Raw genomic sequence first — 21,710 nt, 5'->3', positions numbered from 1 at the left:
GGCTAATTATTCAATACACTGCCATGCTGATACACTCATACCACTTTCCCTATTTGTGCAATCATTTCTGCATTGGTTCATTTACAGCTAGTTCAAGACACCTGATATACTAGGAAGACAAACTCACTATCTGCTAAAGACAGTGACTGACTGGTTTAAGAAATGATTTATCTATAATATTATACAAATCAGCTGTGTTTTCTTTTCCCTGCTAATCTGATTTTGAGTTTCAAAAATGGATGGCATCAAGTCTACAAAGATGACCACAATGCTTTTGCTTTAGATTGATGTGTGATTTTTCAGCAATGAGGTTATTACCATAATTAGCGTGATCTACTTTAATTTTGTTTAGTCTTTGTGTTATTCTTTGTTATAAATTGTTAGACAGTCATTTTCCTTTTGCAAAGGATTAAATGAAGATTTGAAGATTAAACTCCAAAACACCCAGTCACTCCCATACTTTCAGTTGAATATATGTGGTCCGCAAATGCACCACACAATTACACTATTCATGATGCTGCCAGAGGTTCAGGGCATAGAACTCTACAACTGCACCCATTAAAATTTTGGTTTTCTACAGCACCTCAGGCAAGCACATGAGCATCTGCTATTGCGTAAGTTCGCTGGCTGAACATACAGATTAATATGCAAGGATCTCTTCAAAAGGGAAAGGAATAAAGGATGGCTTCTTTACATTTCCCACAGCACTTCTCTGACTTCCCTCTAGGCCTAAAGAGTTTGGTTTCTTTCAACACATCTCGGTGATCACCTAAACATGATGAGCTGAAGGACATGTCTGCATCAGGAAGCCAGCACGCAGCCATGCAGGGGGATGGACTGCCAGTCCTCTGTACTTCTCAACAACTCGTCCTCTGGGCATTCCTGAAGCAGAACGAGGTACAGCCCAGAATCTCTTAAGAGATTCCACGTTGTCCATACGTGGAATCAGTGAGGAGCAGATAATACACTACAAACCAAGTTTCCCTTCAGCAGATAAAACCTAGGGAATTTCATTTCACAACTGGAATCTGTTTCTGAAAAGAGAAATGAGAGAAACTGTGACAGCTTTGTACTGAATGCAGAGGGAAAAGAAAAATGAAAGTGCAGGAAGCTGAAAATACCCCAATTCAAAGCCTCCAGCTCTCAGAAACAATATACAAATCTCTGTTCCTGCAAGCACTTTTCAATTTCTCAAAGCAGGAAACTGAAAACAAAGGTTTAGAAGCTGGCATGTTACAAAATACTGCATTTGATACACTCATTGGGATGAGTTTCTAGGAAATAGTTTAGTTTTCCAAAAAGAGCTCAGCATACATTCCTGCTTCAAAATGGATTGACAAAGAACAGCAAAACATTAAAGTAATCCAATATTCAAGAACGGCCAATATATGACTATATAAAAAGACCAAACTTTTTTATTTAGCGATTCATATTCAGAAAGTCTCTTCTCTCACAATATAGTAGAGCAAATGCGTACATCATAGAGACAAAAAAGCCCACTGAGGAAAATAAAGCATACAATGATTAATTCTAAACGTGTCTGATAAATAATAAACCATGATTAGTCCAGACTAGGAATGGCTTTTGACCCTGCAAAGCTGGAAAAATTAAGTATATTAATTAGTCTGGGTTTATTTGACATTTTTGAAGCTCTCCACACTCTTATTGACTTTAAATCCAATCAAGAAGTCAACACAAATGCAGCAAGAAAACAAAAACATACACTGATCAAAGCAATCTTGATAGAGATACCAACTGAAATATTTAATGAGAATCAGTCATTGCCTGATGAATCCCATAAAGTGAGATAATGGAACCATATTACTTAGTATTCCAGTACCACCATGCAGACATTCTGTTATAGTTGCACAGGAGGGACTAAAAAACCTGCTTTGAGCTGGATGTGCACCTAGGCAAGCTACGGTGTGGCTGAATTCACCATAGCTGTTACTATGGAGTTAATCAGAGAAGAACTGCATGTGACAAGAATAAAATTACAGAGCAAGATAAAACTTTTTCACTTTGTTAAGGAAACTAACTAGCAAATAAAGGGAAAATCAAAAGGGACTAAAAGGAAAAAAATCAAAATTATTTTGGCATTACATAAGATAGGCACAGAAACAAATAATCTAGTCTTCCTCTCCTTGAACTTCTGTAGAATACAGATAAAGATACACAGCTACCAAATTAAATGCATCTGAATCCATTTTTATTTCTTCAGACACGCTAGTGCTCAGTGTGTTACTGTAACACTTTGCTTTTAGCAAGTTTTTATGCACCAGACAGTTACAAAGAAAATCATTCCAAAGTCTCAGTTTCGCTTACAATTATTGAGGAGAGTAATACAGCCAGAAATGCATTCCCCAGAAAACCTGTGTGCTTATCACAATAGCAAATAGATACTCTAGCAAGGTGAAATTCAATTAGAATCAGAAAGAGACAGGTAAGGAAATGAGAGGGTAAGTATGTGTCAGCCTACCAGCTGAAGCTGTCACAGGCAAAGAAAACAGGTTTCAGGTCTTTAGTGACAGAAGGAACAGGGAGCAGCAGCATGGTAAAAGTATTCTGAGGCACAGAAGCGTTGCTGAAGCAAAGCCCACGGCATTCTGGACACCAAAACCAGCTCTATTGAGACTACTATCGAATCTTCCTTTTTCTGACTTCTTACCAACACCTAAGCAGATTAAAACCACCATTAAATACTAGATACAAACATTTAAAGTATGAAGGTGCAGCTACTGATAGTTCTGAAACTTTCTGTAGGTGATCTTAAAAAAATTATTTGGTTTGCACAGAGCAGAAGGGAGAAAGATTATTTGAGCATTTACTTAAAAAGCTTTAAAAGTAACTTCTGCTCCGAGAATGCTGAGGTACTAGGACAAGCTTAAGAACAGTTAAACCTAAAGTACTCCAGGCTGGAAATTCATCTCTGTGGTCTTCATTCTGCAGCCAGCTTTCGAAAGTCCACAAATGAGTATGTGATGATTACTATGGTCTGCATATAGTATCTCTTTTAGAACAGCAGTATGATTCCAGTTCAGTTTCAGTGTGGGAAAAGATCTGCATCCTATATAACACCAGATCTAGTTCAATAGCAGAGGACATTGTTTACGCAAACTGACTGAGATTTTGAGCAAAGGATAGTTTTGGGGTGTGTTAATGCCCACTTCACAGGAAGTAATAAAAAATGCACACTCATCACTAAGTTAACAAACTTACCGCGATCCATGACGATTACTGTCAAGGCAAGGAACTTGCAAATATCAAGTCTGTAACAAAAAAGGAAACATCCTGTTTAGTTTGTGAATTCTGATGAACTTGCAAAAGTTTCTCTTGACTTCCACATGTTGCTACAAATGTATGAGTGTTGGAAACCCCATGGTCAAAATTAACCCCTTTTCTGAACTGTACCAATACTGCATGTAGACTAAATTCAGTAATATAGGAATACTATCCAAAAAAAAGGTAACTGTTGTGAAATGGTGAATGCTTTAACCTTTTTCAAAGCTTTCCATATTTAGAATATGCAAAAAATGCTGATATGAAACAGAAGGTGTATATAAAAACCTGCAACCACCGTTTTCCCTAATCCAACTTGAAAGGTATTACAGTCTCCACTGTAATTAATCCGTACCCAAAACTTAAATTCACTCTGCAGAGATCACCAAGTCAACTCATTATCTTTATTCTATGGATCACGCTTTCTAAGATCAGAATGAACACATGCAAATTCATTCACAATATGCTACTAATTAAAACAGAATTCCTGCATAAAGTTCAGTGGCAGAACAAGATCTGTGATTTGGCAAAGGAAACAGAAATATATGAGAGGATCCCAACCTGTCCTACAAGAACCTACATGTACTTTATACCACATCTTGGAAAGAGACCAGACAAAAGATGCTCTCAGTCACAAGAGTGCCAAAACTCATTGCACTCACCAGGCAAAACACCAAGAACTACATCTGAAAGCAGAAAGAGTAGTCTGAGGGGCTGTTTTCAGTTTCTTGGAGTCATTTTTCTTAGCAGACTTCTCTATGCAAAGACAAAACCACCTTTGCCCCTTGCTTCTTGAACAAAGCCAAAATCAGTGTCATTTTCTGGGTAGTCACATTGTTACAACCCAAATACCTATGCTGAAGAAACGGCCAAGCTTTTACTAACAAGCAGGTCAAAAAAATTGGCTACTGCTATAACTATTCTCTTCATCTGTTACATTATGAATTTCTTCTGCCATTTATTACCTGCCAGTTTCAGGTGGCTGCTTTTGCAATAGCAGCTCAAGATCCCAGTAATAGATAAGCAAGACCCACGAGTCCTCCCTTGCTCTCGTGAAGTAGCAGTACAACAGTGTATGAAAGGTACCTCACCAAGCCTACCCTCTCTAATGGGCACTCTTCTCTGCATTAAAGTTAGAATAAAAATTAAAAAAAAAAAAAAATCATGTAGTCTTTGATATTTCACCCTTTAACAAGTAATGTGTGTGGATTTCAACATTTGAAAAAAAACAAAACCCACAAAAAAACCCCCAAAAAATACACACACAAAAAAACCAAACCAAACCAAACAACAACAACAAAAAAACCCCACCAAAAAACAGACTCTCCCACTGCAGAGGAACCACTTGGGTCTTTGCCCTCAACTGCCCCTTCACATAAAAGAAAAAGCTTAATTATTTTTCAGTCCTCTACTCCCTGACAGTCTTGGTTCAAACTAAATAGTTCAAAGGTTGTTTGGAAGAAGGGATCAAACAAACAAGTACACAATAAAGCTGAAGAGGGCTGGCAATACTACAATATCTTGACTCACTACCGACTCATTTATTTTTCTACCCAACTCTATTTAGTTTCTGCTTTTAAGTCTTCATGAACCTTACTGAAGGTTAGGATGTTCCTATGGTGTCAAAAGCAATGTTTTTCATATATACATGCCAATGCAAGAACATAAAATCCTCTACAGAGAGTATCTCACTAGTAACATCAATATCTACTGCATCAGGAATCCCTCTTCCAACTATCTTCTATATATTATCCCCTCCACACTCCTCAAGAGGTTATACATCACCTTAGATTTGCTTGTGGAAAAAGTGACAACACGGTGGGCAGCATGGATAGCTCTATAGCCAAGTGTTAAATTCTGAGTTCAATGGCAAGCTGACATACCTGACCAACAAGTGACCTTTTCTGCCTGCCTACTTGGCTGACAGGATAATGGTAAGAAACTAAACTAAACTAAAACAATCAACCTTCCACTTCTAGTGGAAAGTATAATGACCTAATGGAAATTCAGTGAGTTCTAAAGCATGTGAGACAGCAAAGGAGGCATACCAACAAAGCCGTTGCTATTTACCAGCAGCTGTGCTCACCACCAAAGGGCTACAGTCTCACTAAGGAAAAACATTTTGCATGAAATTTTAAAGAATATTGAAGTAACAAACTGAGCTTTACACTTCTTTCCACATCTAATATTTTGTTTTAATCCTGAAAGTTCCCAAACCTTGTATACACTACGTATAAGCACAAAGCATAGAATGTTTTTATGCACATTTTCAAAGCTGGTAATCATACTCTAGTAGTGCAATGTATCCCTTAATTTGAGAAGTCAATTAATTTCAGCACTGAAAGTTGTTGGCTCATGACAGCATTTCTGCAAGGTTTTGTTGCATTTGTCAAGATAACCATATTCGGTTGGCAGGTATACTTCTTCTGGGAACACTCCCCGACTACAAGTTCAATGGAAACTTGGGTGCAGCATGTATTGTTTAAGGACAGAAGATGTGACGGAGGGCACACAAGTCCAGACTGCCTTCACTATTCTCACTCACTGACTTGTCATATATTCTAGGGAGACAGAATATAAAGAACAAAGCAAGTCCTTAAGGGAAGAAATTACAAAGAGAAGAGAAAATAAGCGTAACAAAAAGCAGCAACAGCATTTTCACACAGTTTCTCACAGGCTTCGTTAACAGTGATATAAAGCACTGCCAGGCCATCATGCTCCTCTCAAAAATGGGGAGGGAATACACATTACAGTACCCAGGTAGGAAGAGGGAAGTGACTTTTTTCATTCTACAGTACAATTCTAACAAGGAATACAGCCGTTAGTATTAGTTTTGTAAACTGTACAATTAATAGGCCACTGGGATGCAATTACAACCAGATGCTACATAGAGCTATACAACTTCTTAAAGTTATAAATATGTAGGTTCTTCTAGAGCTTTTCATGAAAGCAGGTACATTCAAGGGACACTGACTTGAACATAAGTAGATGTTCAGTCTAAAAATGAACACACCTATTCTAATCCATATCCTCAAAAAAAGTGCAACGTAACAACTGAAACACTCCTGTGGGAGGTTTGTTTAGAAGAAAAATGACAACATTAAATAATTACACAGGAAAACAGATGATAGTTGCCTGACTGCCTTTATTCAAAATACTTTATGTGCCTACCTAAAAAGCCCAGTCCCACCATGCGTGTCTTTTACATCCTTGGAAAAAACGCTGCAGAAGACTACAATTTTCTCTTATGATGACTTGTTTCAAGTAACTTTTTCCCCAGTAAAAGCACACAAAGAACTTAAATACATTCAAATGTTGGACAAATCCATTGATTTTTCTTTGAATAGGAAGTCTGTAGATAAGGATATGTGAGAAGCCTGCATTTATTAAGTTTGGTCTGCTTGCAACAGCAAGATTTTTCCAGAGAATTTGGATGGGAATAAAGAGGGATGAAACATTTTTGAAGCTACTTAATCAGACAAGGACAGAAAAGATTTCTCCCACCCGAGACTTATTCCGGTACAAGGATAAGAGTGAATGAGAGAACTGAAAAAACCTCTGCCTTATAGATAATACCCAATCACAGCATTATAAAACATTATCATTAATTTTGATTACACATGGACTCAAGCCCACAAACCGGACTGCTAAGAGAAACCTGTATTCAGTGGACTGCCATTCTAGCTTAAAACCAATAAAATGTATCATTACTACTCTTAGAACAAGCATGCCGAGTACAACTCTCCAACACCACCCTGTTAGCACAGAGAAGGTGGCTCATCCTGATGGCAGCCGGACAGGACTTCGGATGGCTAAGAGTGAAGTCTCATTACCCCTTCTTCCAAAGTAACTGTGACATGTGCTGAAAAGGTCCCATGTTGGGTGCCAAAAAGGACTGTCACAATTCAATCCCACCTGGCAACTAAGCTTCACAGAAGCACTCACCCACTCACTTCGCATTGGGATGAGGAGGGAGGAAGACTGAAAGTAAAAAAATTTAACAGGTAAAGAAAAAGCCCCACATGCAAGCAAAGCAAAACAAAGAATTCATTCACTGCCTCTCACCAGCAGACAGGTGTTCAGCCAACTCCAGAAAAGCAGAGCTCCACCACGCATAATGATCACTTGGGAAGACAAATGCCATCGCTCCAAATGTCCTCCCCTTCCTTCTTCTTCCCCTAGTTTATATGCTGAGCATCACCCCATACAGTATGGGATACCCCTTGGGTCAGTTGGGGTCAGCTGTCCCAGCTGTGTCCCCTCCCAACTTCACATGCACCCCAGTTTCCTCATTGGTGGGGTGTTGTGAGGAGCAGAAAAGGCCTTGGCTCTGTGTAAGCACTGGCCAGCAATAACGAAAGCATCCCTGTGTTATCAACACTGTTTCCAGCACAAATCCCAAAGTACAGGCCCATACAAGCTACCATGAAGAAAAACTCTCTCACAGCCCAAACCGGCACATCTATTTAGGTGTTTTTTGTTGTTTTAAAGCTGTGGTGGTATTCTGGCTGGTTACTCTCTGGTTACTTCCAGGTTCCTCTGGCTCAAATGGGCAGCTGCTATATCTCTTCCTTCTCCTCCCCTTCAAAACCAGACAAGGTCAATCTTCTGATGCACACACTTGGCCAGTAGGACATGTGGGAGAAGTAACAACACTCTCCCTTCAGGAGACTTTCATTGGCAGGTTTCATTGTTTTAAAGTGCATGGGAACCATCCAGGGCAGCTCTTATGAGGCATAACTGAACACTTACGTAACTGCATCTGTACTGAAACCAGAACTGCATAAATACTCAAGAGACTGTGCCGTTTTGAGCTGCTTACATAGTGGCATTTCAGATCTCAGTCTTCTATAAGCTACAGTTAAAAGACATTGCTGCTTTACGTTAGACAATCCCACTATGCTTTAGGAATTAAAATTTGGAGTATTTATCTTGATAATCCATCAAAGTGTTGACATAACGATAACCAATTTCTCTCCTTTTTCAAGTGGGACTGGTGAACAATTAAGTAAAGCTTTCACAGAAGGATATGTTTTTATCCTGATTTTGTTTGGACAGAAAACTAATGAATCTGTGTTACTTTCTGTTCTCTCCACCCTCCCCTCCCCCAATAGCTTTTAACTAAATCTGACATGGAGATTTCTTCTTCTGTGCTACCATAAGTTTTCCACAAAGATCAATGACCAAGAAGGACAGAGAAAAGCCATGAATGTTCTCACTGAAGTAAAGACGGTTTACCAATTGCGGCAGTATCTCAGGAAGCACGGTGCCTATGGTGGTTGTAAATCATTACCCATTTTCACCATCAGAAAGCAGGCAGTCAGAAAGCATACACCTTGCTCAGGACCAGCCACAGCCTCTACAGATGGCTGCAAACTGGCAAGTCAAATAACATTGAAGAGATGAGAACAGGGAAAGAGCTCAGCCAGCACAGAAGAGGTATCAGAATATGGTGGTGATCTGCATTAGCAACTGTGTCACAAGAATAAGTATGTTAGAGAATGTAGGAGAATTCAGACTGATAAAGTAGGAAAGGGCAAAAGGCAACACAGACAGAAAAACAGATTCATTATAGCTATGGTGTTCACAGACGTAATTACTGTTTAAGTGTCAGTTTCCAAATCCAACTCAAGTTGTCAACCACTTTGATATTATCTATTCTAACTTAGGCTTGAATAGCTGGACTCTTATCTGAAGCAAGTACAGTGGTCATGAATAATAGCCTTTAAGTGCATTATGTTTATCCATGACTAAACTCACATCAGCCAGGAATGCAGAGCAATAGAAGTGAATCTGAAGAACAAAACAGTTGCTGCCGAGGACCCAACTGACACAATACATACATTGAGAATTTTACTTTGGGGTAGAGCTCTGATTTCATTCCATGAGCTGAACACCATGTGGCAGTAGGACTGCAAAAGGGATGCTCTTGGAGCATATCTTCTGGTTTAAAGTAATCAAGTCTGAGTCTTTGAAATGCCTCTGCAATACAAACCAAAGCACGGAAAGTGGTGACAACTGGGAGTTTTGCTTCCAAAGCATACTCCTAGACTAAACCAAAATGCTACTGCAGATACACCCAATACATCCTGTGTGACTATACTCAAAGTAGTAAGAAGGTGTGAGGAAGGAAGCTCCAGATAAATGATTCCTCAGCAAAGAATTACAGGTTGTTACATGGCGACAGTGAATGGCAAAACCTTCTGCAGAGCTACAGAATTATTTTGACAAACAAGCTGACAAAAATACAGGTAACATGAGGCTCTCCCTCAAGAAAAAAGAAACAAAAACAAAACAACCCAAACCCAAACAACCAAAGAAAACTCCTAGAAACCAAGCAACTTCACCATAGTGAAAGAAATTTCTGAAGCAGCCTATGTGCTTGTCTCTTATCGTCAAATGTGTTCTTACTATGGAAATGATATACTGCTAACACACAGGATACTATAAGGTCCAATCTGAGAGCTAAAAATATGAAATACCAGAGTGTCTGCTTGTAAAAAACAAAACACCACCACACTCACCCCCTCCCCCCCCATGCAGCTAATCTGGGAACTAGGAGAAAACATAGCAACCCCTCAGCTTCCCCAAAAACTCGAAAAACAAAGCACATTCTCCCCACACTCACACAAGGAGTGGAAACTTGCAATTACAGACTAGAAAATTAACATTCAGTTTATGATCACTATTGTCAATATTTGCACTAACTTCCTCCCCATGTTACCAGCTTGTAAACTCACAGTCAATACACAATAAGCCAGGGAAACTATGTTATGATCCTTCTACCTCACATTTACAGGGGGCTGAAGTTTTAAATTATGTATTGATAAATTCCCATGTTACACTAGTGAAGTGACAACTGCTTATTCAATAGCTACCATGTTGCTTGGGGGTTTTGTGTGTTTTGTCTTTTTTGCTTGTTTGTTTCAGGTTTTTTGTGTGTTTACAGTAAGATAAAGCAATCAATGGACCTGCTAGCTCTTTTCAATGAAAACACACAAACTGTATCACAACATCTGCATTTTTCTTTATAGTATGTTTTCACTCACAGCCTCCTTAAATTAGAAGACTGGAATGTGCACTCACTTTTATTTTTCTCTCCTATTTTGTCCCATTTTCATACAAATAAAGTCTGTATCTGTTTTGTAAATTACAAACAGCTTTCACTTTGGAGCTCAAAACATCTCCCTATGCTTTACAGACAACAAACTGAGAAGCTTGAACTGAAAACAGAAGCTCTGAACTCCAGCTGAAAACTGGATTGTATAAGGATTAAAACCTACATGCTACTATTAAAAAAAAAACCCAACAAAACAACAAAAAACCCAAACCCAACAAAACAAGCCCAAAGCCTTCTATGTTTAAATAATCACTATATAACAAATCACTCTCTTCAAAGAAGGCAGATATTCAGCTCGGCTGTATACTCGTGCCCAGAGAATATAAACACATTACAGCTAACCATTATTTCTGACAACACGTGGGACAGGAAGGACAGTGACCTAGGCTGAAAGATGTAAATAAATCAAAGCACCTGAATTTTCACATAGTGCCTAAGTTATAGAACTTGCTGCTGTAAAATGCTGTTCAGAACAAAAGCAGACATAGGTTTAAATAACAGAAATAAAATCAATAAATTAAGGAGAAGTTTGCTGATGACTATAACACAATTGTCCAGATGTATCCTCTATCCCATGAAGTTTCCAATCTAACAGTAAGCAGGACTTTACCAGGGAAGGTTATTCTGTTCATGCTCTTCATTGAGACTCTTCCCATAGCATCTCCAGTCAGCTGCTGGCACAACACACAATGACAGACTGACTTTTTTGCCTGATCTAGTATTGCAGCTCTTACTTACGTTCTCCCTTACTTTCCCCAGTATGCTAAAATGGCTGTTTACCTTTCAACAATCTTCACGTTATTAATGTCTAATTTAGCATCTTCTACAGTTTCTAGCCACACAATTTCCCAAACATTTCAACCACTTGCTAAAGTTCAGGAGCCAGCTTACCTTCACATTTTAGTATTACACAGTATTCCAAAGAAAGTATGCATTATTACATACATTACAAAAGACACTGCATATACCTTTACAACTACCTAACTATGAAAGAAGGGAAGCAGTCCAGTGCCCAGTATGGAACAAGTAAGAGGAGCTGGATAAAGTGGTTTAAAACTGTATTAGGACCAGTTACGAAATGTATTAGGGAGCAAATACAAGCATATAATAGAAATCAAATTGATAGATGGCAAGCGGTCTTTTAATATATACTACTCATGATCTACAACCTTCCTTCTTCATTTGGCTCTAGGTCTCCCATCTGTTCCCACGTCAACACATCAAAATATTCAGAATACAGATTATAACAGTGCTGTTTGCCTTTTAAAGCATTATGGGTCAAGTAAGGGACTAACAAAAACAACAGAGTACTACCTTCAGATTATACATCTTCAGGCATGAGAGTAAGGGCCAAGCAACAGTACCTGGGCCCAGTCCATTTACAAGAACATAATTTCACTGCAGTTTGCACAACCTGAAAATGTTACAAGATCAGGGGTAATTGCATGGCATTTTTCCTACTTTGAAACCATTATAGATACTTTTTTTTCCAATACATCTTAAAAAGCAAAACTATGGCCCAAATTTCACAAGTAATACCTTTACGGATTTTCCAGTACCACAAACTGGCTGTACAAAATTCAGCCTCTATCAGTCTGGATCTGATATTAAAGTCTCCTCTTTTCACACACACAAAAAAAAAAAAAAAAAAGACATGACAACTCTATACATTTGAAAAAGATTATCCTCAAGTCATTGGAGTTTTTCTTGAATTTTTAAAAAACAGTTTTGTTCTAAACTACCAGTATTTTTTCAAAGAGCTATTAAAAACCCCCAGAAAGATTCTAGACCTTTGTAGCCAAAAGAAGCCTGGATAATTTCACACTGTCATCTTCATTTTGCATACAATAATTGTATTTTTCAATTACATTAACCTACTTCATAAAGTTTATTTTGCCTTTCTGTATGACGCAAAGGTAAGGCAAATACTTTGCTCTGTAGGGAAATGGCATTTAGTATTTGCTTGGTAGGCCAATGTCTTATACCTCATTTAACTCAGAAAAATTAGCCGGAATATAAAATGTAATTTCTTTGTGAAGTGCGAAACTAAGCTAGAGGAATGTGCAAACAAAGCCTTCTCTTCCAAATATTTATGCACTGTCAGCATGTTTCAATGCAAGTTTCCACCTCATCTGTCTTCCCCTGAAGCAAGGCACACATGACAGCATTTCAGACCATGCTTTAATGGGATTTTCCAGTCATCCAAAAAAAAAAAAAAATCAAATTGCACTGAAGTGACAGAAGAGTCATAGTTACATATTTCATCTTATTGAATTCTACGGTAACTAGGGAAAGACAATGAGGCACAACTACTCTACGTATTTTTTATGAAGTTTTCTGTCATACTGAAAAATCACAGAGGGCACAGAAAGGCACAGACCACCAGAATCCACAGAACAGCTACAGTAAACCAGAAGAATTTTTAAAATGCTGCTATTTCCCTCTCTCACAACACCCATGACCATTTTCCCTCACACCTTTACATGCTTTACAGCTTTACATGAATTTCCAAATATGTTCAGATATACAAATGACTGTGGTTTGTACTGATTACAATTACTTTTTTTTCTAAGTAGGATATGAACAAACATACACACAAAAGTACTTCAGCTGATTTACATCTTTGAAGTATAATGAAAAACAACATTTTGGCTTCAACCTTGAAGGAGAGTCAAGGAATCTGTCCTCCCTTCCTAACACTGCTACCCAGTGCTGTACTGGGGATCAGAGGCCTCAGTGAGGGCAGACATGCTACATACCACCAAGTGCATCTCTACCTTTTGTATTTCTGATGCAGGTAACTTCAACCACACAAAAAAATTCACAGAACCATAGAGGATCCCAGGCTGGAAGGAGCCTCAACAAATTTTCTCATCCAATCTTTCCTGAGAAAAGGAGCCCAGAAGAGGTTACCTAGCATCCTGTCCAATTGCATCTTGAAAGCCTCCAGTGATGGGGACTTCACCATGTCCTTGGGGACGCTGTTCCAGTTAATTCTTGTTCTCACTGTAAAAAATTCCTATCTTATACCAAGATGAAAACTTTGATCAAACCTTTGCCCAGAGTTTCTAAAGAACGGCCATCATGAAAATGCTTTGATACTTCTGTTTCTCATAGACAATTACAGATCTGATGAGCTTGTAGTTGAACACTTCTTTCTAGTTCTTCCTAAGTGGCCTTTGCATAAAAGATGACTTTGTTCACCTTTCTTTTCATTTTCAGAGTCTGACCCCAAGATCTGTTCACCAGGTTCTTGGCCCTCGAGGGACTTCTGGTACCTTGCCCCTTGAGCAGTTTGTTGCAATTCTTCAAACATTTTGCCAGAGAAAGATGCTGATACAATACTGCTTCACTGACAGTTTAGGAGTCAGGACTTAATCCCAGATAAAGTTGAGTAGGCAGACTCCACACAGAACCATACAGTCCCACTCCCTCACTTGAGTTGATTCGAGGTCCAGTTAGTAGTGCCCAAGGCCAGCCAGAGGTAGCCCAGTGGAAAGCCTTTTTTGTGTGCATATTATTTTAGTTTGACTGGTTTCATTTTAAAACAAAGCTCCTCAGTTCAGTTGACTGCACAGCATTAAAAGTGCCGGTGCACTTCCAGCACAAGAGAAGCAGTAAAAATGCAAAACTTAGCTAAGGATAGAGGGGGAATGCAAGAACTCTTGTTTTCAGGCAGCAGGACAAGCTTAGATCAGTTAAGCTGCTTACAAAGCCACACAGTCAATATGCTATGCCTTTATCTTGCTGCTGCCCACAGCTCTGATAAGCAACAGTTGCAAACAGAAAATAGCACAGTGAGTCCATTTCATTTCTGATACCCAGAAATGCTCAGCAGTACTGAAATAAAATGTCACAGACTGTGCTAATTTCAGCTGCCACAGCGGAAATCTATGGGAAGACAGGCAAGAGAATTAGCTAAGAATTCTGCTGTTGAGACCCTGTTCAACCCTTCCCTATGACCACGAGAATGAAGACTAGGGACAGAAAAATGAACAGAAAGTTGTTTTTCCTCACAGCTTTATCTAGCAAATAGTTTGAAAAGTAATACTCTGCAAATAAAAGCTGAAGAATACACACAAGGTCAGCAAACAGCACACTGATTAACCTGGAGGTACAGGCAAGTGCAAAAGTTCACATCTGATGAAGACTCTTTATTTCTGAATTTCCTGGTAGCATTCTCATCAACTGCCCCACACCAGTGAGCTAAGACACACTTTTTGAGCCAAAAAGACATCAATCTTCAATGCCAAGTAGTAAACATTTAGAAATACAGATTATTATAATAAATATTACAGTTTAGACACATTAAACATTTAATTTAGTGGTAGGCATTTAATGAGGAATTGTTGTAAAGTGAATCTTGAAACTGGTCCATGGCATTCACTCTTACACTACAAGAAAACAGAGCACATTAATAAGGTATAATGGCTTGGTGTGAAAAAAAAAAAAAAAGTCTCACCTAACCTAGAGTTCTGGCAAACACAGATGTTCTGCAGTTTCAGGCAACAAAATGAGTACTTCACCAGGACTAAGAAGTTTTATCTACGATAAACTATTCAATCCTACTTTTCACATGGTTTCTGTCTTGATTTTAGCATCACTTAATCTGATCGTCATTGGAGTAATCATATAGGTGCAGACTAACTACTGCATTAGAAAACTGAAAGTGGGTGATCTTAAAACACAAGAAACCAACATTCAAAAGTCATTTCAGAAGCACATGAGAAGGTCGAGTCAAATGCTTCAAAGAAACACTCCACTGAGCAGGTAACACAGCACAATGTAATGTATAAAACGCGAATGATCTCAAACTTTCAAGATGTAATTGCAGAACTGTCACCCATGTAAGGGTGCTTCCTCCAAAAAACTTTACACAAAGCAGCCTTCTTAGTTTGAAAATAGGCAATGCTTCTTGTACTGTTATATTTTCCAGGATTCTTAGCCTTGGATGTTACCTCCAATATGTTGGGCTGTGCAAACATATTTCTTGTCCAATTTTACAAGTGTCTTTTGGAACAGATAAGTAACTTTTATCCAAAGTTAAAGATATTTTACATGATGATTATGTATCATCAAAAATAAGTGATAGCCTGAAATATACATAAAATAGCTTTCAACAAGCATATTTCCTTAACAGGCTAAAATACATGGTGTGATTTTTAGGTAGTTATTATGTAATTTCCTTAACTTCCAGTATGGACAGGCCTTGCTTTTACAACATAGTTATTTTAATGATGGCATTCAGAAACCTTGACTAAAACAGATCACTTGATAATTGCCATCAAAACTGTTGGCAACAAGAGAATGGGCTAAGCATACTTCAGACCTCACAAAAGCGTTATCAAATTTTACTTAACAAGAATCAGTAAACAAAGCAAAAGTAAATAAGGAAAGGGCTGGGTACTGTCAGATTAGATTTTTAAAAAGGTCAGTTACAGACATGTGAACTCAAACAAAAATAGCTTACAGGAGAACAGATATCAGACATTAGGTCATTTAATCCATTCCCTTGCCAGTTCTGTATTGTTCTCAACTGCACATTGCAAGCGCTTTTGTTTATAATGTCGGAGAGGAAGCAAGGGATGGAGGGAAGAAAGTAAATTGTCTCTGGAGGCTAAAGCAAAAAAAAAAAACCCACATGAAAGAAACACAAGACAGAAAATGACAGCATAGGAAAAACAGAGCTGATTGGAATCCATGAAAGAGGAAGATACAGAGCTGCAAAGATGTTCATAATTTAACTGAGAAATTGAAAGCAAAAGTTTTTAACAGCATGGTGCAACAAAATTCTTGCCTACAGGAACCTGCTGTAATTTGTTGACTAAATAAAAAGAACAAAGTATATAAGATTTATGAGATCAATGGGACAGGGAAGTTGAGAAGCAAAATGGCTTAGGCTTTTCCCAGCACTCATATTGGGGTAAGTGGTACCAACCACATTCCTTGTTCCTCCACCCATCCAGCTGTTTGTAAAGCCAGGTAATAAGTCAAAAGTTAAGTCACATTTTCTTTCTCAACCTAATTGTGCGATCCACCTCACCAGATTGATATAGAAATGGTTATGCTATCACTAGTGAGGGAGGCCACAGAGGTACGCAGGACAAAATGACGCAAAAGAGGATCATAGGAAAAGGGAACTGTTTAAAATGACAAACAAAAATGTTCACAATGCTGTGGTTTACAATAAGTTTGCACTGTCACAAAGTACATTTTATCCCTATTTTTGCCACAGAATTCATTCATGCCTCTAGATAAACTACTTAAAAATCCTGTTTCAATGGACACTTCAGCTACATTCATTTTATTTTAGGGGTGCCTCTCCTAAAATCCGAGTGGTTGATTTGCAAAAGTAGAATAGCTTTAGGCCGGTTATTCAACTAATTTGCACCTGCACACTTAAAATAAACCAGGGCACCAAACTCAATACCCTAAAAAAAAATTAATAAAAAAATCAGGTCCTACCCTGGATCAGATTTGGTCTCCATAGTTTTATCTTTCATTCTCCACGTGGAGTGAGAGGATGATTATTTCTTTGTCTTAGGAAAGTTTTGTCAATTAAGGGGCGGATTTTTTGATTACTGAGATATTAAGGTGATTCCACAGCCAAAGCAGAATATGAACACAGGTTTGAGTCATGTTTAGAAAAAAGTCATGACATCACATGACCTAAGTAATGAGGACAAGGCCAAAATACTTACTCTTTTTAATAACTTGAGTCTAACAGGAATTTTTTATGTAACAAACTATTTTATTACTTAACAGAAAACTCATTCAATCTAGATGTATGAAGAGGCTGAAATAAAGCTAACTAAAAACTTCAGTTCTCCTTCATTTGTTAGTGCTTCTGGAAATGGCAACATTAGTACAGTTACTCCAACTGTGTGTAACTATCCACTTCTAACAAAGCAAAACTCATAAGCTTGACACTTAACTGGTTATAACACGTAACACAAATGCAACGCTTTGCCATTTGAGCTGATACGTTATCTTGCTGCATTAGGTGGACACAAATTATGGATGAATTTGCATGAGAATGGGATAATCCATGTTTTGCCTGGGGATTTTGTGGTTTAATTCCTGGGGATTAATTCCAAGAAAATGGGGATACTGAGGAATCCCAGGTTCTTTCCTAAACTGTTCTGGAATATAATTTTTTCTTGTCTAAAAGAGGCTGAAGTAAGATGGCTGAACAGATGTGTAAAAAGTCTAACTCCTTTCCTTCCATGCAGTTTTCTCCCACAGAAATTCCCTATGCCCTCCTCTCTGGCTTCTAATCTCAACTCCCCTGGCCCAGCCAGAAGCAGTCTCGCAAACTCACCCTTACTACAATGTAAATCACCTCTCACACTTGTAAACCTCCCCCACAACCACTTTATCAATGGCACTCCCTCTGCTCAACACAAGGCCCAGAATGCGTGACGCTGCAGTTGCACAATCCCTTTACACAGGTGTTTGCGTCCCTGTGTGTATAGATGTTCAAGTGTATGTAACCCCCCCAGCGCTTCTACATACATACCTATTTGTCCATATACAAAAAATAATAAACCCTTTCCCAACTCATCACATGTCGTTCCTTGAGCTAACATAAGCATCTCTATGGGAGGGCAGAGAACCAGTTGTATTAACTAGGAGAGAATGGGGAGAAGATGGTGCAGAAGGTGGCAAAGAACACCAGGGCTGCAGAAAAAAACATGACTAGAATTGTTTTCCAGTGACAGTGCCAGCCTATATTAATAATAAATTTAAGGTGTTGATTTTAACCTAGAACACCAACGTCTACATAACTGTCCCCCTTCTCCCCCTAGACTTATCTATGACAACAGGGTTATGAAAACTTGAGATTATTTTGAGTGTCTTCATTTGCTTAGTCTTCCCTTTACTCACTGGTTCCATTCCTCTTTGTTTTGTTCCCAGCCAGTGCTTGCTCTTCTACCCCTCAACCGACACAACATTCAATCCCAGTTTCAACTGTGATAACATAAAGTCTCTCTACACCCCTCTTGCTTTCTGCGGATATGAACTGTTCTCTTGCCAGTGCCAGGCCTAGAAGAGGTCCATTGGACCTCTGGAGAATCAGGCTAAGAGCTTCCTTCCATACACCTACCCACCCTCAGCATCTTATGGCTTCAGCTTTACTGCCTGTCCTGGCTACTGCAGGTCTAACACAGGTGGAGGCTTTGAGCGGCCCCTACAAAAGTGGAAAAAGTTTTAACAGGCAAGTGAAAGCTTCAGATGGTTGTGGTTTAATTTTGTTGTTTCGCTTTGGTGGTGGTGCCGTTTAAAACTTAAAAGAGGAAAATTTATTAACTGCCTCTTTCGGAGGCAGCCATTGAACTCTTTCGGAAAAGAAAGTCCGCAGCATTTTTCCCTTTGTTAAAAATATTTTCCTCCCTGGCTTGACTGGAAACGGCACAAACCCCTTGAGGGAAGTTTTCCGGGCGGCTCCGCCAGCGCCAACCGCCGCCGGATACCACCAAGGTAAGGAGGGCAACCGAGTATGTTCCCCTCTTCTCCCCATGGAGGTCTCCCCAGCCGGGACCCCCGCCCCCGCTCACCCGCAGGGTCCCGCCGGGTCCCTCACACACGGCCCCGTTCCAGGCGGCCCCTTCGCTTCCCCGAGACACCGCACGGCTCCCGGCCGTACACCGGTAGGCGAGGGGACACGGTCTGCCGGCCCGGACCCTTCCCCCGGCGCGGTTGCTCGCTTCTCTCCCGGGACACCCCTGCCCGTCTCGACCGCGCTGCGCCCCTCCGTCCGGCCCAGCCCACGCGAAGGGGCAGGAGCCCTCACGGTGCTGCCCCACACTCACCGCTGCCGCCCGAGGCGAGGATCCGCCGGGACAAAGCGTAGTGTGCAACGGAGATGGCCCAAGCCGCCAACCCCACGCTACCACCACCGCACCCGCTGACCCTGAGCTCCCCAGCGCGTGCCCGGAGGAGCAGCCGAAGCCTCCGCGCATGCGCCGCCGGCGACTCCCCCTGCCGACCGCCAGGGGCGGCCTTGAGGTGGGGCGAGGGTGGGCATCTGCTCGAAGTGTTGCGAGCCCGTCCGCCGTCTCGCATTGCGCCGCTGACCTTCGGTTGTGCCGTGCTTTCCTCGGAGGCTCTCTAATGGGCTGGGTTAGGGGTCAGCGGCTCCCTCCCCGGCGCAGGGTGATCCCTTCCGCCGCTCCTATGGAGGAGCCCCCCCTTCGGCTGTCACCCTTGACCCAACAGCCCTCGGGACGGTCGAAAATGAGGACACTTCGGCAGTTGCCTCATCGCTCCCAGGTGTTCCCAGTCTTAGTTTCTATGCATTTGTCCATAAGGATACACGCAGCCTTTCCTTGTGGTAGGGAGGTCACTTGTACCACCCCACCACCGGCAATTGATGGAGGCCTAAAAATGACAGGAGAAGTTATGATTTAATTACAATTTACCCCTTCACCGTGTCGCCGGGAGTGGCTGCATGGAGGCAGTGAGTCTTGTTCCCCGGGGATCTGGGCTTTTGGAGGTGCTTGGATCTCAGCTTCCTGGTAGGTGCATTTCAGGAACCCTAAAACCCTGGTGTCTCACATAAATTGAGGGTAGATTGCCTTTTTTTCTTTGTTTTTTTTTTTTGTGCTGCCCAGAATTGGTCCTTTATCTGAAACCAAAGGGTTTGTTAGCTTCTTTTTTAGGAAGGGTTTGTGACAAGTACCTTCAGGTTTGCCTCTATGATTTTTAATGGATACATATGGAAAGAAGAAAGAAGATAAAGCTGCTCAGAAAACTCACGGCAAATTAATAATCCCTACCTGACTTCAAAAGCGCTGTTGTCAGTGGTGCAGTGGCCTGGTTATAAATGACTTAGGAATGATTCACAAAAATAACAGCTCAGCTTGCCAGAAAAGAGATTGAGCTCTAAATGGTGTGGAGCGTAAAATGCCATTTATTCCATGAAAATGGAAGTAAAGCTCCCTATAAATATGCATTTATTTTTTTTTTTTTTTTTTTTACGCTGCTGTGCCTTCTCATTCAATGCTCTGTGGCTTCAATTTTTAATGGATTACTATGCTGTATACCAGTACTTTTTACCTTTAATTTTATATTAACAGACAACTGGCAATGAGCAGGGAGAAGAATGAGGTAATTGTACAGTCACAGAGCCATTTAGGGAACAGAAAGATGAGACACAGTTTGTAATAGTTCAGACATGTCTCAGCTTCTTTAATGGATCTTGGCCTATAATTAAAAGTTAGTGCTTTCATATATGCCAACTGAGGGCTGGGACTGAGACCATCAGGATTTAAACAAAATAAATGACACTAATATATCTGACAGTACTTGGACAGAATTATCTAGAAATTCAAATCCCTTGAAACAGTAGAAGAAAAAATACCTCTGCTGCTTGAAAGTTCGCTGAGGGCCTGATAACAAATGGCCATCAATAAGTCCCATATAAACTTCTTGAGTAGCTGAATCCATCAGGGTCACATTAAGTTTAAGGAGAGAGAAAAAGATAAGGTAGTTAATAATCATTGAAAGTAGAATCACATGTAGTATACCTTTGGTAGTTCACAGTTCTCTCCATTTATGAGTCGTTAGTACCCTTCATTGGTGTTTCATTTGAGCTCTTCTAAACAAAATGGACTTCGCTACACAGAAGACAGTCCTTCTAGAACTGATAGTCAAAACTACTCCGCAGAATTTATTCCAGTCGGATATTAAAAAGTATTTCAATAAAGCCCTCAATCTTACCAATTCATTCATGTCTATGAAGGACAAAATCTGTATCTAGAAAAGAATGGTTCAACTAAACAGAAAATTCAATGTTATCTACATAATTAGATTTTAATTTATTTGTTTAAAGCATTGATTTTTATTACCTCAAGACTGTAGGTCAAAAGTCAAAAGCTGAGAGGAGAAAAGGTGCTTTGAAAGTTATATAGCACCATTAGCAATATAATACTTAATATTTATAGTTGAAATGCTGAGAAGGCAGAGACACACTGTACAAGAAAAAACTCTGTACAGAGAAGATAAAAACAATGTCCCAAATAATTTTCATGTTTCATTTTGTATTGCATTTGTCACAGTAAGAGGTATATTGAATGAACATGGATTCTTACACACTTAAGATAGTTTACCTTTTGCATGGAAAAGTTCTTGTGAACCCGTTTGATCTCTTGAAGATTGTCACTTTTATAAGGGCCATATACTTCCAGCTGTCTGCAGACACAAAAGATGTTATTTCTGACAAATTTCTAAACTCCCTGGTTGCAAAAATTACCTCAAGGTATGAGCAATTTGCATAAATTACAAAAATCACCAGTCATTTTGGTTTGTT

General features: G+C 39.7%; 1 protein-coding gene across 1 annotated transcript in view; it reads right to left on the bottom strand.

Annotated features, from left to right (window-relative positions):
* PRRG1 (proline rich and Gla domain 1) overlaps positions 1–19,398 on the bottom strand; it is a 32,422-nt gene extending 13,024 nt beyond the window's left edge. The window contains exons 1-2 of the mRNA XM_061453364.1: positions 19,213–19,398; positions 3,220–3,269 (exon numbers count right to left, since the gene is read on the bottom strand). Coding sequence (XP_061309348.1) covers positions 3,220–3,229 — 10 coding nt within the window. The 5' untranslated portion in view covers positions 3,230–3,269; positions 19,213–19,398. The remainder of the gene's footprint in view (positions 1–3,219; positions 3,270–19,212) is intronic.
* Positions 19,399–21,710: the final 2,312 nt, after the last annotated feature.

This window comes from Pezoporus flaviventris, unplaced genomic scaffold (assembly GCF_033815535.1).
Source record: "Pezoporus flaviventris isolate CSIRO_AGI_PZ_B2104156 unplaced genomic scaffold, CSIRO_AGI_Pfla_v1 ptg000015l, whole genome shotgun sequence".
Lineage (NCBI taxonomy): Eukaryota > Metazoa > Chordata > Aves > Psittaciformes > Psittacidae > Pezoporus > Pezoporus flaviventris.
The sequence above is the reverse complement of the archived record's forward strand: the minus strand, read 5'-3'. Positions and strand labels throughout refer to the sequence as shown.